Here is a 15,335-nt window from a genome sequence, read left to right on the forward strand (position 1 = left end):
ACGGGACAGCTCCGCCTCCCGAGCCAGCCAGTCCTCAATTCAAACCCCAGCGCTGCCATTCCCATAAGTCACAAGTGAAACCTGAGTAAACTCTGGTGATGACAATGTGTCCAGGTGGGTTCCGCACTTCTAACCATGGACCGCTCGGGTGGCAGGTGTTGATAATGGGGGAGGCTGTGCATGCATGGGAATGGTGTGGGGGTGGTGGTTGGGGAACAAGTACGGGAAACCTTTGTTACCTTCCTCTCAATTTCATGGTGATGAAGAGGAGGAAGAGAATGACCTCCAGGGCTTACCTAGAGCTTTTATCAGCAGTGAAGCTGAGAGGCCTGACCCTGTCCACTGGGGTGTATGTCACAGGAAAGCCATCTTAGGGGTGGGAAGGAGGTCAGGGAAGAGGAGTCCTTACCCACTGGTTGTAAGAGTCATTTACAGAACAATCATCCTGGTTCTCTCAAACTACAAACAAGTCAGCACTAAAAAGAAATGAGCTACCAAGCCATGAAAAGACTTGGGGGAGCCTTAAACACACAGTACTAAGTGAAAGAAACCGATCTGGAAAGGCTCATCCTGTAGGAGTCTAACTACATGACATTCTGAAAAAGGCAGCATTGTGAAGACAATGAAAGATCAGTGATGCTGGGCCAGGGGTGGAGGGTGGAGGGGAGGGAAGGGATGAACAGGCTGAGCACAGGATATCCAGGACCATGAAAACATGCCGATGATTATGATGAATAAAGCTCGTAACGTGTTTGGCCAAACCCAAGAAGGTACAGTCCTGAATATTCGTTGAAAGCACTGATACTGAAGCTCCAGTGCTTTAGCCACCTGATGTGAAGAAGACTCACCGGAAAAGATCCTGATGCTGGAAAAGACTGAAGGCGGGAGGAGAAGGGGATGACAGAGAATAAGATGGTTGGATGGCATCACCAACTTGATGGACATAAATTTGAGCACTCTCCAGGAGTTGGTGATGGACGGGGGGCCTGGAGTGCTGCAGTCCATAGGGTCGCAAAGAGTCAGACACGCCTGAGGAACTGGACTGAAGAAGGAACACCACCATGAGAGGACCCTGAGTAAACTCTGGTGACAATGACGTGTCCAGATGGGTGCCTCAGTTCTAACAGATGGACCCCTCGGGTGGCGGGTGTCGACAATGGAGGAAGCTGTGCGTGCGTCGGGGAGGCTGTGTATGTGTGGGGACAGGGTGGGGGAGGGACAGGTAGGAGAACTCTTTGCACCTTCTTCTCAACTTTGTTATAAACCTAAAACTGTTCTAAAAAATGCAAAGTCTGTTCAAAAATACAAATAAGTCACTACAGCTGTTTGACATAAAATGTACAGAGTTATGCACACTTCATCAGTCAGCTACAGCACAGATGTTAGGAGAAGACTTTGGAAGCAGAAAGACTGTGTTCAAACCCCAGCTCAGCCCCTTGAGCAAGTTACTGAGCCTCACTTTCTTCATCTGTGAAATAGCTCCCAACATCCTCGCGTAGGTCTCGACTGGATAGATACTTTAGCTTTTCTTCTTTCACGGACGAGAAAATTGACAATGAGGGTCAGTGGGGGGCCCTGAGGCCCCAAAGTCACACACCTGGTGGAGCTAAGATTCCAACCCAAGGAATTTTGTGCTCAAGCCCACTCTGCTGCATTCTGTGATCCCGTCTGCAGACTACCGCAATAAAATGTCATGTCAGGAGCAGAGCCTGGTACCAGCACATCATCACCCCTCTGTTAATACTGGCTACTGGAATTATTACTGTTCTCCATTTGAGCTTGGGGTTTCACTGGTGGCTCAGCTGGTAAAGAATCCACCTGTAATGCAGGAGATCCAGGTTCGATCCTGCAGGAAGACCCCCTGGAGAAGAAAACAGCAACCCGGTCCACTATTCTGGCCTGGAAAATCCCATGGACAGAGGAGCTTGGCAGGCTACAGTTCATGGGGTCACAAGAGACATGACTTCTCAACCAAACCAAATTTGAGCTTGAGAGATACAGAAGAGCCAGCTCTGAAAGCTGGTTTCTTGATTTTACAAAGAAAATTTAAAGGAGGGAGGGGGAGATTTGTCCATGCAAAAGCCAGTGAACACCCCACACTCTGCTGCCCCCTAAGAAAAGGCATTGATGGTGGTTTCTCCAGCGCCCTCCCACACAAACCCAGCTCTTGGGTCCTTATCTTCCCTTCCAAGACCTCTGGATGATGCTGGGAACATAGACAACATAAAAGGGAGGTGAACAAAAGGATCAGAATCCTCCTTGCTATTTTTAACTATTTCAATACTGACTGAGTGCCAAGCTCCAAGCACTGAGACAAACTCTGAGGACCTGTCTTCGCAGCTCTGCGTCTCCCGAGTCTCTGGCCAAGACTTCCAGATGGAGCCAGACCTCAGCCATCTGCCAGCTTTTCTTCAACTCCTCAGACCCATCTCTACCAGGAACACAGTCTCATCATTAAAAATATTATGGGGCTTCCCTGGTAGTCTAAGGGTTAAGAATCTGCTGCCACTCTGGGGCACATGGGTTCGATCCCTGGTCTGGGAAGATCCCACATGCTGAGGAGCAGCTAAGCCCACGTGCCACAACTCCTGAGCTCTCGCACCCTGGGGCCCGTGCTTCCACAACAAGAGAAGCCACCCCAGTGAGAAGCCTGCACATCACGACGAAGAGCAGCCCCCACTCACCGCAACCAGAGAAAACCCCACGACGAGGAAGACCCAGCACAGCCCAAAGAGATAAATACGTAAATCGCAAAAACTATGGAGTTCTTCCTTCTACTAAATTAAAAACTCATCTTCCTGCAAGTTCCACTCACTTGTACTGGGCATGCTTTCTTAGACAAGAGAGAATCATCTCCCCCATCTCCCTCTTCTGTGCTGAAGCTCTTCCATCCTCCTGAGACAGTCCCAGCACCTCATCTCTACTGGACACAAAAATGCTCCAGAAGGAAAGGCCCCCATCTCCCAAATTTTCTCACATCAAGCCACTCTACAGTCCCCTGGGGAAATACTGCCTACCATCTACACAGTTACAACACAGCAGAGATGCCTCATGCTGGAGCCAAAGGAAAAGAACAGAAGACAACGTCATTATTATTTTCCAACTCACCTTAAAGGAAGGAAGAAGCAAGTTTCCTGTGCTTCTAAGGCTCCTTTCTTCAAAAAGAGAAAAATAAATATCGTATATCCATGCATATATATTGAATCTAGAAAACCAGTACTGATGAACCTATTTACAGAGAAGAAAGAGAGACGCAGACAGAGAAGAGACTTATGGACACGGTGGGGAAGGAGAAGGTGGGACAAATTTAGAAAGTAACGTTGACATATATACACTGCTGCTGCTGCTAAGTCACTTCAGTCATGTCCGACTCTGTGCGACCCCATAGACGACAGCCCACCAGGCTCCCCCGTCCCTGGGATTCTCCAGGCAAGAACACTGGAGTGGGTTGTCATTTCCTTCTCCAATGCAGAAAGGTGAAAAGTGAAAGTGAAGTCGCTCAGTCGTGTCCAACTCTTCGCGACCCCATGGACTGCAGCCCACCAGGCTCCTCCGTCCATGGGATTTTCCAGGCAAGAGTCCTGGAGTGGGGTGCCATATATACACTACCATGTGCAGAATAGGGAGCTGCTGGGGAGCTGCTGTGCAGCACAGGGAACTCAGCTCAGTGCCCTGTGATGACCTAGTGGGTGGGCTGGTGGGGAGGGGGTGTTCAAGAAGGGAGATATTATATATATATATGGTGGCTCAGACGGTAAAGAATCTGCCTGAAATGGAGGATACCCGGGTTCAATCGCTGGGTTGGGAAGATCCCCTGGAGAAGGAAATGGCTACCCCCTCCAGTATTCTTGCCTGGAAAATCCCATGGACAGAGGAGCCTGGTGGGCTACAGTCCATGGTGTTGCAAAGGTTCAGACACAACTGAGCGACTTCTTTCTCTTGAATATATATTTATATGCAGAAACCAACACAATATTGTAAAGCAATTATCCTCCTATTAAAAAGAATAATAAAGCTTCTTTCTAAACACTCCAGAAAATGCATTGCCCTGTCGAGAGAAAAAAAAATAAATCCAACAGTATGTTTTCACGGCTATGCCAAGGAGGTCAACATTTATGAAAACTGGAAAGAAAAAAAAAAAAACCTTTGAAAAGTTCTCAAAATAGCCTTGCCACAGAGTTTGACCTCTACACTGAGTGATCACAACTCAGGCAGACTCAACTTTCAGAAACTTAGGAGTTTTATTGTTGTTGCTGGGGTTTCAGACATTTCTTTTTCTCACACATGAAAACTGGTGCTGCCTAGCAACCCAGTGCCAGCAAAGCTAAATCAAGATGCATTTTAGGTTGGGTTCTTTTTGAAAAAGAATCTTTCTCCCATTAAACAACAAGCATGTGCTAAGACTGGAAGGTTCCTCATACTCCGTGAAAAATGGTTTGCATGCTGCTCACTTGGGTCTCACTGGCATTAAAGGATGACAAGAGATCAGGAGACGGCCAGGCTGGGTGTATGGTTTCTGTATCCGCAGGAATGGAGGAATGGGCTCCCCGTACCCCAAACAGAACTCACATGGCTGCTGCTGGCCTGCAGGTGGGGCCCAAACAGGGAATCCATCCCACCATCCATCCCACCAGTCACAGACAGACTCTTCTAGCTTTGGGAAAATCCACTGGATGCAAGGTCAGACAGTCAGTCCCAAGGTTAGCAGAAGTGAATCATCCCCGCCCCCACCCCCGTCGGATACCCTTCTCCACAGGGTATAATTTAACATCTGGGGATTGCGCTACACACCTGAGGGGAAACATGTACGCCCGTCTCACCTTTATTCCTACTAAATGCTCTGTGATAAACAGCAAGCATGCTCTGTTACTCAGCCCCATCCAACTCTTTGCAACCCATGGACTATAGCCCACCAGGCTCCTCTCTCTGTCCATGGAATTCTCCAGGCAAGAATACTGGCGTGGGTTGCCATTCCATTTCTCAAGGGGATCTTCCCAACCCAGGGACTGAACCTGCATCCCCTGCACTGGCAGGCAAATTCTTTACCACAAGCCACCTGGGAGGTTCCTGTGATGGGGATACAGGCTAGTGAAGAACTTTGCAACCCATGTTACAAAAAAAGAAGGCTAAAGGAAGTCTACTGAAGAAACTCATGAACAGGAACGTCACATCAGCCTTTACCACAGCACATGACCATCTCCAACAGCTTCTGTTTTCTCAGCAAGAAAAAAAGACACAGGGATTTCCCTGGTGATCCAGTAGTTGGGACTCCACGCTTTCACTGCCGGGGTACAGGTTCAACCCCTGGTCAGGGAACTAAGACCTTGCATGCCACACAGCACAATCAAAAAGAAAAAAATGACACAGGCTGACTCTGAGCCTATTTCAAAGGCAAAAATGCTTCTTTTAGCAAAGTTACAGGAATCCTCATAAAGGAAAAGATTTATGTAAACAAAACGTGATTGTCAGCACCTTGAGGTCCCCAGAAATTGTACTGCACACAAGCTAAAACCAGGAAAAAACCGCATCACCTACTGTCCCTCAGAATCAATGACCTTGAGAGCAAACCCATCACACTGAAAATCCAACCAAAATCCTTAATGAGATAAATATAACTTAGATTATAACTATAGTATGATACATACTTTGTGAAGTGATTTTCTTGAGAGTAACTTTATATACCTCACTTGATATAAATTGCCACTTTCAATAAGAACATAAAATGAAGCAGACAATAAAAGAAAACCACTGTGATATAGGATTTTTGCTTTTTTTTTTTTTTTGATGATCCTCAAAGGCTCTTCTGAAAGTTCAAGCGCCCTGGGGGAACAGATCAGGGCAGAGGCATGGAGGGAGTCACATTATAAACATAAATTTATTTTATGACATTAGAAATATATAAAATAACAGAACATGCTCAACTGAAATAGACCCTATAACTCAAGAGGGTTCTTTACACTTAGTTTAGCTAAGCTTCTCTGAGGATCATCCCCGCCCCAGCTGTAAGCTAACAGAAGATCAGGTATGAGAATGATGACTAAGCCATGGACAATGCAGGTGCAGGAGTCCACACCATCCTTCCCTTCCCTGTCAAGAATGCTCTGACTTTTCCTCCTGTACGTCCTTCTGTGACACGGGAAACACCGAAAGTAGATCTAGACTAATTACCCACTCCTGAACATTCATGCACTTACGGCCTTAAAAGCTGCTCTCAACAGACATCTCACTCTTGGAGAAAACATGTCTTCCATTAGCCCTCAAGCTTGCCTGTCTCCTGAGAGCAACTCGCATCACTGAATAAAGCCCAACTGCCTGCTGGGCTTTGTTGTTCAGTCGCTAAGTTGTATCCGACTCTTTGCAACCCAATGGACTGCAGCAGTCCAGGCTTCCCTGTCCTTCTTGAGTTTGCTCAAACCCATGTCCATTGAGTCAGTGATTCCATTCAACCATCTCATCCTCTGCCGCCCCCTTCTCCTCCTGCCTTCAGTCTTTCCCAGAATCAGGGTCTTTTCCAATGCTGGGCTGATCTTGTTAGATATCCAGACAACCACTAAAATCCCGCATGTTATAAACTAAACTCAATCTTACTCCTGCCCCAAACACATTCTTGCCTTCTTTCATTAATAACACCAATATTCTCCTGAGATGGAGTACCCAGCATCATTTATAACCCCTTCCTCTGAGGCGCCCCACAAATCCGGCACCTGGATTTTGTCTCTTCCACCTCACAAACTGATGCTCTCCCCTGGAAATGCCCCATTCTCACCAGCGTTCCACGAGACCTCTCACCTGGCCCTTCACTCCTCTGCTTTCATGGCAAACCTTGCTGCCAGATTAAGCAGCTCACTTCAAAACGATGAGAGGCCCTGGTACCTCCAAAATTAAACCCCAAGTCCTGTGGTGGCAGTCTCAACCTCCCCACACCTGGTCTGAATCTCTTTCCAATCTCATCTAGTGCCACTCGCCCACGTTCCAACAAGAGGTGCGTTCCCAGAACACACACTGACTCGCTGCTTCTCTGATTACATGATGCCTCATACCTGAAATGCCCCCTTAAAACACCTCCACCTGTTCAAACTCCATGCTACAACCTATTCAAGTCACCTTTTCAGGAAGCCTTCCAGATTCCCCGCAGCTGGACATAAACTCTGCTCATAAACTCCCGGCAGCTTTCTCTCTTCTGTCTGAGCACACTTACCCTCCACCACTTCATTTCTTCTTTTCCCTACAGGATTGTCTTCACTTCTCTCAAATCTCACACTGTGTCTGATGCAGAGCAGGCACTTGTGACAGATGTACTGAATTAATCCTCAACTAGTTGGTCCTCCGTGGGTTCCCCATTAGCAGATTCAGCCCACAGCAGATCAAAACTATTCAGAAAAAAATTCCAGAAAGTTCCAAAAAGCAAAACTTACATTTGCCCCACACTGGCAACTATTTACACAGCATTTACATTGTATTAGGTATTATCAATACAAGTAATCTAGAGATGATGTAAAGAATACAGGAAAATGTGTATAGTGAAGTTGCTCAGTCTGACTCTTTGTGACCCCATGGACTATAGCCCACCAGGCTCCTCTGTCCATGGGATTTTCCAGGCTAAAATACTGGAGTGGGTTGCCATTTCCTTCTCTAGGAGATCTTTACAGCCTAGAGATTGAACCCGGGTCTCCCGCACTGTAGGCAGATGCTTTACCATCTGAGCCACCAGAGAAGTCTCACAGGAAAATGTGCATAGGATATGTGCAAATACTATGCCATTTTATATAAGGGACTAGAAAATCTGTGGATTTTGGTGTCTGCAGGGGATCCTGGAACCAACTCCCCACAGATACCAAGGGAACAACTGTATACTTTAAGAACAAAACAAATGCAAAACTCACACATTCTAAGGTGTAACCCCTATTTGAAAATCCCTGGGAAATTCACAGTACCCTTTCCATCTGGGAAATGCAATTTTCTGGTTTGCAAAGGAAAAAAGACCTTGGTAATATTTTTGGCTCATGAACACTTCTTTTAAAACAACATCTTAATGTATTGAGTGGAAGTGAAGCCAAAACATATGGATTAGGTTTCCTATAAAGTACATATGGATTTTATGAAAACAGCAAAGAGGCTTGGATAAAATGTAATCTCCAAAGATTAACCAGGGGTCCTTTTCCAACTCCAAAATTAATCTGGAGCTTTCTTGCTTTAATTATCTGTTGAAAGTTTCCTTTTCTGACTTAGCAACTTTCCTGGTCAGAGTTAACATATTTCACATTCCTAGGGAAGAAAAATAAGTGACTAAGGAAAAGAAAACATTTTCCTTCCATTGTCATTTTGGCCGTTTCATTTCACTGCTCGTTTCCCCTCTTTTTTGAATTATAATTTTTTTTCCTTCCTCACGAGACTATTCTTTCTCACATTTCCTATCCTTTCTCATTTTTCTCTTTGCTCTCAAACATGAAAAGGAACTATCAACATATCCCTCTTTCACCACATTCAAGACAAACATCAGCCTCTTTAGGTGGTACATGGAGATCAGTTGTCAAGGAAACGTATGGCTCAGGTGGGGCCAGACGTCCACAGAAGTGTTTCCACAAAACCACCCTTGTCGGCAGAAATAGCCTTCCTCATAGCTGAGCACAGACTCTTACGTGAAGCCCGAACAGAAACGAAAAGCTGGGAGTGAGAGTGAAAGTGGACAAGGGTGGGACGTCCCAGGTGGTCCAGTGGTTAGGACTCCGTGATTTCAATGTGGGGCTGCAGTTCAATCCCTGGTGAAGGAGACAAGATCCCACATGCCTCAGGGCCCAAAAAACAAAACATAAAACAAAATATCTTAACAAATTCAATAAAGACTTTTTAAAAAATGGTACACATTAAAAAAAATCTTCAAAAAAAAAAGTGCACAAAGATGAAATTGAAGGGGGGAAAAAGAGAGAATAGAGAAATTAAGCTCTCAAAAATGTTCATTAATCCAAGCTAACCGCCCTTGGACTGCAAGGCGATCCAACCAGTCCATCCTAAAGGAGATCAGTCCTGGGTGTTCATTGGAAGGACTGATGTTTAAGCTGAAAATCCAATACTTTGGCCACCTGATGCAAAGAGCTAACTCAGTTGAAAAGACCCCGATGCTGGGAAAGATTGAGGGCAGGAGGAAAAGGGGAAGACAGAGGATGAGATGGTTGGATGGCATAACCGACTCGATGGACATGGGTTTGGGTGGACTCCGGGAGCTGATGATGGACAGGGAGGCCTGGCGTGCTGCGGTTCGTGGGGTAGCAAAGAGTCAGACACGACTGAGCGACTGAACTGAACTGAACCTCCCCACCCCATGCAACCCTTAGGGTGCCCCAAACATGAGCCCACACATTCAGGGAACAATCTGAAACTCAGTATCTCATCTGCTCTTGGTAGGAGACCTCAGGACTTCAGGGAGTATCGGCTGTGCATTCACAGCACCACCTAGCTTGGCCACAGCAAAGGGGAGAGCACAGACCAGAAGCCCTCCACTTAATTCTATAAAACTCCAGCTCCGCGCATGGTCCAGTCCCATCTGCGGTAACTATTGTAATTGGCTCGACAATGCCGCTTGGAAGCTCCTGTAAGATTTGTTAACAGGCTGAAAGTAGCCCTCACTACTCCCCAGAAGAACAGAATCAGGTACTTATCTCCCCAGCACCAAATAAGAGAACAAAATGGGAGCTGCAGCATTAGGTGGGGGGAGCCTTTTATCCCAGAGCAAGACCCAGAGTCGGTATTTTCACAACTAAATTGAATAAAAGTTCTCTAATTGGGATTTAACCTTATGACAGCTGTGCTCCTAAACACTTTCTTGAAGCTTAGAGTCTAATTATTTCTTTTCCACAAAACGAGTAGTAGCCATTGTGCCATGAAGCTGTCTTACTGGATAGCTCACTGTACACGCTAACAAGGTTTAATGACTGTTTGACGGGACCATAAAAGGAGGCATAAATGCACCACTAGCTGCCGAAAAACAAAACAAAACAAAACAACCAAAAAAACCCACCAATGCACCACTAGCTGCTGAAAAACAAAACAAAACAAAACAAAAAACCCACCAATGTCTGACACCCATAAGCAAGCTGCTTTTGCCACCTCATAAAGTGAATCTCTAACTAGGTTTCAAGCCTCACTTTTCAGTGGGAAGTGATATTCTCGTAAGCTAGAATTGCTCCAGCCAGCAGAAGACACAACAAGAATCCAAGGAACATTCTCCCCACACTTTGCCAAAGGGACTACACCTCTCTCTGTCTCCTTCCCACTTCTTTGACCTCCATATATTTTACTGAATCCATTAATTCACCAAATAAATATTATCAGAGTGCCTAAGGAGTACCAGGATTTATTCTAAATGTGCAAAAAGATCTCTGTCCTCAGAGATCTAGAAGAGAGAAACGGGTAACAACTAGAAAAGTAAGCACGCTTGCACCAGATGTTAGGGATGTGAGCTGTGGGATACAGTTCCCAAAACACGACTCCAACCCCCCAGATGCTGACGTACTTTCCATCAGGGGTTGTAATGCTTGTCTTCACCTCCCAGCACCTAATACATGCTTACCATATAACGCAATCCCAATGTTTTAGAAAATTTAGTAAGCAATTAAAGTTGTTGACCAATCATCTTAACTGTTTTCCAATTCCCTGTCTTAGAAGTAAGAAAACCATAACTCAAAAAACACCTAAGCAGCCTAATGTTCCCTGCAGCACTGTCTACAATAGTCAGACACGGAAGCAATCTAAGTGTCTATCAATGAGGAATGGATAAAGAAGATGTACGTATATACAATGGAATATTACTCAGCCATAAAATGGAACGAAATTGGATCATTTGTAGAGACACGGGTGGACCTACAGCCTGTGATACAGAGTGAAGTAAGTCAGAAAGAGAAAAACAAGTATCATATATTGACACATATATGTAGAATCTAGAAAAATGGTATAGATGAAATGTATTTGCAAAACAAACATAGAGACACAGATGGAGAGAACAAACTTATGGAAACCAAGTGGGGAAGAGGGATGGGGTGAACTGGCAGATTGGGACTGACATATATACACTACTGACAGGATGAATAAAGTACGTAAGTAGTGAGAGCACACTGTGCAGTTCAGACACTCTGCACAGTGCTCTGTGGCGACCCAAATGGGAAAGAACACCAAAAAAGAGGGGACATATGTATGTGCATATCTGCTGCACAGCTGTATGTCTGTATACATATGTATGCGTATCTACTGCACAGCTGCATGTCTGTATACATATGTGTATCTCCTCTACAGCTGGGTCATTATGCTGTAGGGTAGAAAATAACACAACACTGTAAGGCAATTATACCTCAATAAAAATTATTAAAAAAAAAAAAAAGAAGAATGAGGAAAGTTAGGTCCTGCTCTATATGAACAGAAGAGGAGGAAAAAAATCCTAAAAGATCTTGAAAGAGTCCATTTATTCTGAAAACTCATGTATTCCTCTGAACACAAACAAACAATAGGATATGTTACGCAAGACATTATTCATTTTAAGCCAGAGATTCTCAACCTGGAGGTCCCAGGTTCAAGAATGCATGTGGATCTCCTGAAATTGTTGGCATAGCTGTGAGGAGAGGGGGCAGTTGTGTGTGGTTTTCTGGGGAGAGTGTGAAACGGACCAACAACACATGTTTTCCCTGTGTTACAGAAAACAGAATCTGCGTGAGAAATCCAAGGCGAGGACCAAGGCCGCAAGAAACAGTCTACAACATCTGGAATAAATGATGCTTCCTTAAACCAGTGGAATAGCAGAAGCCTAGGAAAGCTTCAGATTTATAGAACTCCACCAAAGACACAAACTCCGTGAGGACTTCTCAGAACCAGGCTTGCCATCATGATAATAAAATCATTACACAAAAAACTAAGAGGACAGGCGTACCTCACATGGAAATAAGCCCCCAACAGGAATTACCCTAAGGAAAGGAGAAAAAAGGCACTTTTACCTTTTCATGGTTTTCAATTAAAATTTCCACAACGATGTTCTGAAACTTCAAATCCATGAGGGCAGCAACAGTCTCTTCCTGCGGCCTCATGAGAGTTGGTCCAAACACCACTCCTAAATTTGCCACGGTCATGAGGTTCTGCTTGGAGTGATTTGAAACACTAATAAGATGAAAGGGGGTAGAAAGGTCTCTGGTTAAAAGAAGGGGCAGTGGCCGTGGGATGTCTGCAACTCTGCCTTTCCCTACAGGCAAGAAGCCAGACTCAACTGGCCTCAGTGTCCGCCACTGTAAGAGCCACGCCTGGCAGGGCATCACAGGTGGGGACCCTACCTGCCTTCCCACTTCCTTCCTTTTCTTTGATGCTCTGTTTAACCACAGCACCATTCTTAATAATTCTATGTCTATGCTAAGCCTGTGTCCCTGAAGGCCTTCATTTACTGTCTGTTCCTTTCTGCTAAGAACACTCCTTCTTTCCCCTGGTCGTTATACACTTGTTTCCAGAGACTCCCAGACCACTTGGCACCTTTGTAAGAAGCATCGTCACGAGCACACAGAGCTTGGTCAGAACACCCATACTCCACTGTGCAGCCAACAACCTGGGCGACTGTTCTCAGCAGCCCTGCCACCCAATTCAAGTCTCCACTCAAAGGTCTTATCCTCGAAAAGACCCTCCATCACAACTCTTTATAGTCCCAAACCCAATACATATTCTTTATCCCTCACTCTTACTGAGCCTTTTTACCACTTACCACCTGACATGATTTTTATTTGTAGTCTGTTCATTATCTTTTCCCTCCTAGAAAGAAGGTACTTCACGAAGACAGGGACTTTATCTTGTTCAACTATGTGCTCAACCAACACCTCAGAAGGCTCATGAATGAATGGCTCTACGGCAGTAGAACCCCTGGAAGCACACAATATTTTCCCACCTTCAGTTTCTTTTGTGTGTGTGTGAAATACAGGTTATAAAACACAGTGTTCCTCAGCTTCCTCTCACCTCTAAAATTCTACACTTACAGTGACTAGGAGTCATTTATATATGAAGAAAGAGCTAATTTCCCCACTGAATTATTAGATTTTGCTTACTTTATAAAGACGAAGTGAAAAAAAAAATGGAATGGATTGAATGAAATAACTGCCTATTACTGGATTAAACAAACTTCAAGGATATATCCATGCAGACTCAGAGTTAGGAAGGTGTGAAACCAAGCTAAATTTGCTAACAGACTTATAATCACATGGCCAGAATCAGTGTGTAGGGAAATGTTTAAGATTCTCTTTTCTTACTTCTAATCAAACCCTGAGTTGCTGGGAGTGAAGCTAAGCAAATAATTATAGGACTTCATGAGCATCACATTTCATCACTCTTGTCCAAAACACACACAGCGAGGCAAGCGTCCAGCCTGCCCTTGCAGGTGTGGCCCTGGTATTGGGTCCGCATCCCCAGTTCAAAGCCTTACAGACCCACACCACGACATGGCACCCAGAGCAAAATAAAGCAAGTCAAGAAGAAAAAGAGGCTTACTTAGTTAAGTGTTTCACCAAAATATCCAACATTTCTTTATTTTTTTCTGGCAGTTTGTGTACCAAGAAATGGATGGCATTAACACGAGATTCCGGGCTGCCGCTCTCTTTAAAAAAAAAAAAGAAAGAAAAACAGAGAAGTTAGCAGAGAATTCATAATGAAATATAGGCCTGAAAACAAACAATTGCAACAGCTCATCCATTAAATCTTCAAGCACAGAATTTACACGCATTTTGCCACCGTTCAAAGGAAAAGAAAATCCATCTTTCTCCCTATTATGAATCGTCTATGCCTCCCCTATGATGTAATTTCAGTGCAGCGGCAAATAACGCCTTTCCCCCTGCTGGATTTAAGAACAGAAAGGCACCACGGCTTCTCACTCTGGCACGCTGCTCCTCAAGTCTGCTCCTCACTTACCTGTTGACTCTAGTCATGGGTCACCACCTCACAGAGGAATGCAAATAAAATCTCACCAAGTGGCTTCTTTCCTTTGATGCATTAAATTTTATCCCCCAAAATGATGTGCTGAAATTCTAACTCCCGTTATCACAGAATGTGAATGTTTTTAAATGTACCATCTCATTTTCATCAGGTGTGGTAAGACACACAGACATGAAAACTGTCATGAAGGAAGAAGCTGATCCTCACAGATCCCTAGAAATAAGGGGAAATGCAATGCCAGGCAGGGCCATGTGGTGAAGCACCAGGGGCGGTCAGGAGGTGAGGGCAAGATGCTTTTCTGTGCTCTCTTTCTGAAGGAACAAGGCAGGGGAAGCAGGCTTAGGATTGGTTGGTCCAAATCTTTCAACAGGCTCAGGGATATAAAGACTCTTCCTGATTATCTGGCACCTGGTCCTGGAGTGACTAAGGCAGGAGAATGTTGGCCTGGAATGTTAGAACCTGAAAGATGGGGTCAGGGAGGCAACGTGGGCTCTGGATTGGTTAGTTTGCACATGGAAAGTGTGCAAAGGTTAAATATCTCTAAGAATTGGTTAGCCCTGGAAAGGACAGTCTCCCCAGGGTCAGTCAGGCCCCAGATGTCAAAACATTGGGATCACACGCTGTGCCTGACTCAGTGCTTATTTAGAACAGGTCACTGAAGATGTCATTAGTGAAGATGAGACAACAGTGGAGAAATGTGGTGCTGCCCACCAGGCTCCTCTGTCCGTGGAATTTTCCAGGCAAGAATACTGGAGCTCGTTGCCATCTCCTTCTCCAAGGAATCTTCCCAACCCAGGGATTGAACCCGGGTCTCTTGCGTCTCCTGCACTAGCAGGCAGGTTCTTTACCGGCTGAGCCACCAGGGAAGCCCCAATTCCAATATGACTGCTGCCCTTATAAGAAAACAAAAGCACGGGGGACGACGACCACTGTGAAGGCAGACCCAGGAGAGACTCCATGTGTCAATGGAGTGATGAAGCTACAAGCCAAGGGTCCCCAAGAACTGCCAGGAAACGTCAGAAGGTGGAGGAGGCAACGAAGGACCCTACCCTAGAGTCTTCCAAGGGAGCAGGCCCTGCTGACGCCTTGATTTGGGACCTCACCTCTTGAACTGTAAGAGAATAAACTTCTCCTGTTATAAGCCATTCAGTTTGTGGTTCTTTGTCATAGCAGCTTAAGGGAACAAATATAGTCCCTTAATGCCTTAGACTTTGGTCTTATGATCCATGGCTCTTATGAACAATGTGCCCAAATTCCTTTTATTGTGTTGATGGAAAATCATGGAACGCATCAAAAAAAAAAAAAAAAAAAAAAAACCACTTAATATCGAAAATTATGCTTGAGTTTTCAGAGGTGTCAAAGAAGTGGCTAACGAGAATTAGCTGCTCAGG

The 15,335-nt window shown here is 45.0% G+C and overlaps 1 protein-coding gene across 16 annotated transcripts in view; it reads right to left on the minus strand.

Annotated features, from left to right (window-relative positions):
• Window positions 1-15,335, minus strand: part of ARHGAP10 (Rho GTPase activating protein 10) — a 390,783-nt gene that overhangs the window by 114,123 nt on the left and 261,325 nt on the right. For 15 of the 16 annotated variants that reach the window (XM_055550841.1, XM_055550840.1, XM_055550839.1 and 12 more), the window contains 2 exons: window positions 13,504-13,609; window positions 11,979-12,138 (listed from right to left, as the gene is read on the minus strand). In XM_055550841.1, the coding sequence (XP_055406816.1) occupies window positions 11,979-12,138; window positions 13,504-13,609 (266 nt within the window). Of the gene's footprint in view, window positions 1-2,973; window positions 3,229-11,978; window positions 12,139-13,503; window positions 13,610-15,335 lie in introns of those variants that run through there. The other variant, XM_055550853.1, reaches the window with a different exon arrangement.

Source organism: Bubalus kerabau, chromosome 16, assembly GCF_029407905.1.
Source record: "Bubalus kerabau isolate K-KA32 ecotype Philippines breed swamp buffalo chromosome 16, PCC_UOA_SB_1v2, whole genome shotgun sequence".
Classification (NCBI taxonomy): domain Eukaryota; kingdom Metazoa; phylum Chordata; class Mammalia; order Artiodactyla; family Bovidae; genus Bubalus; species Bubalus kerabau.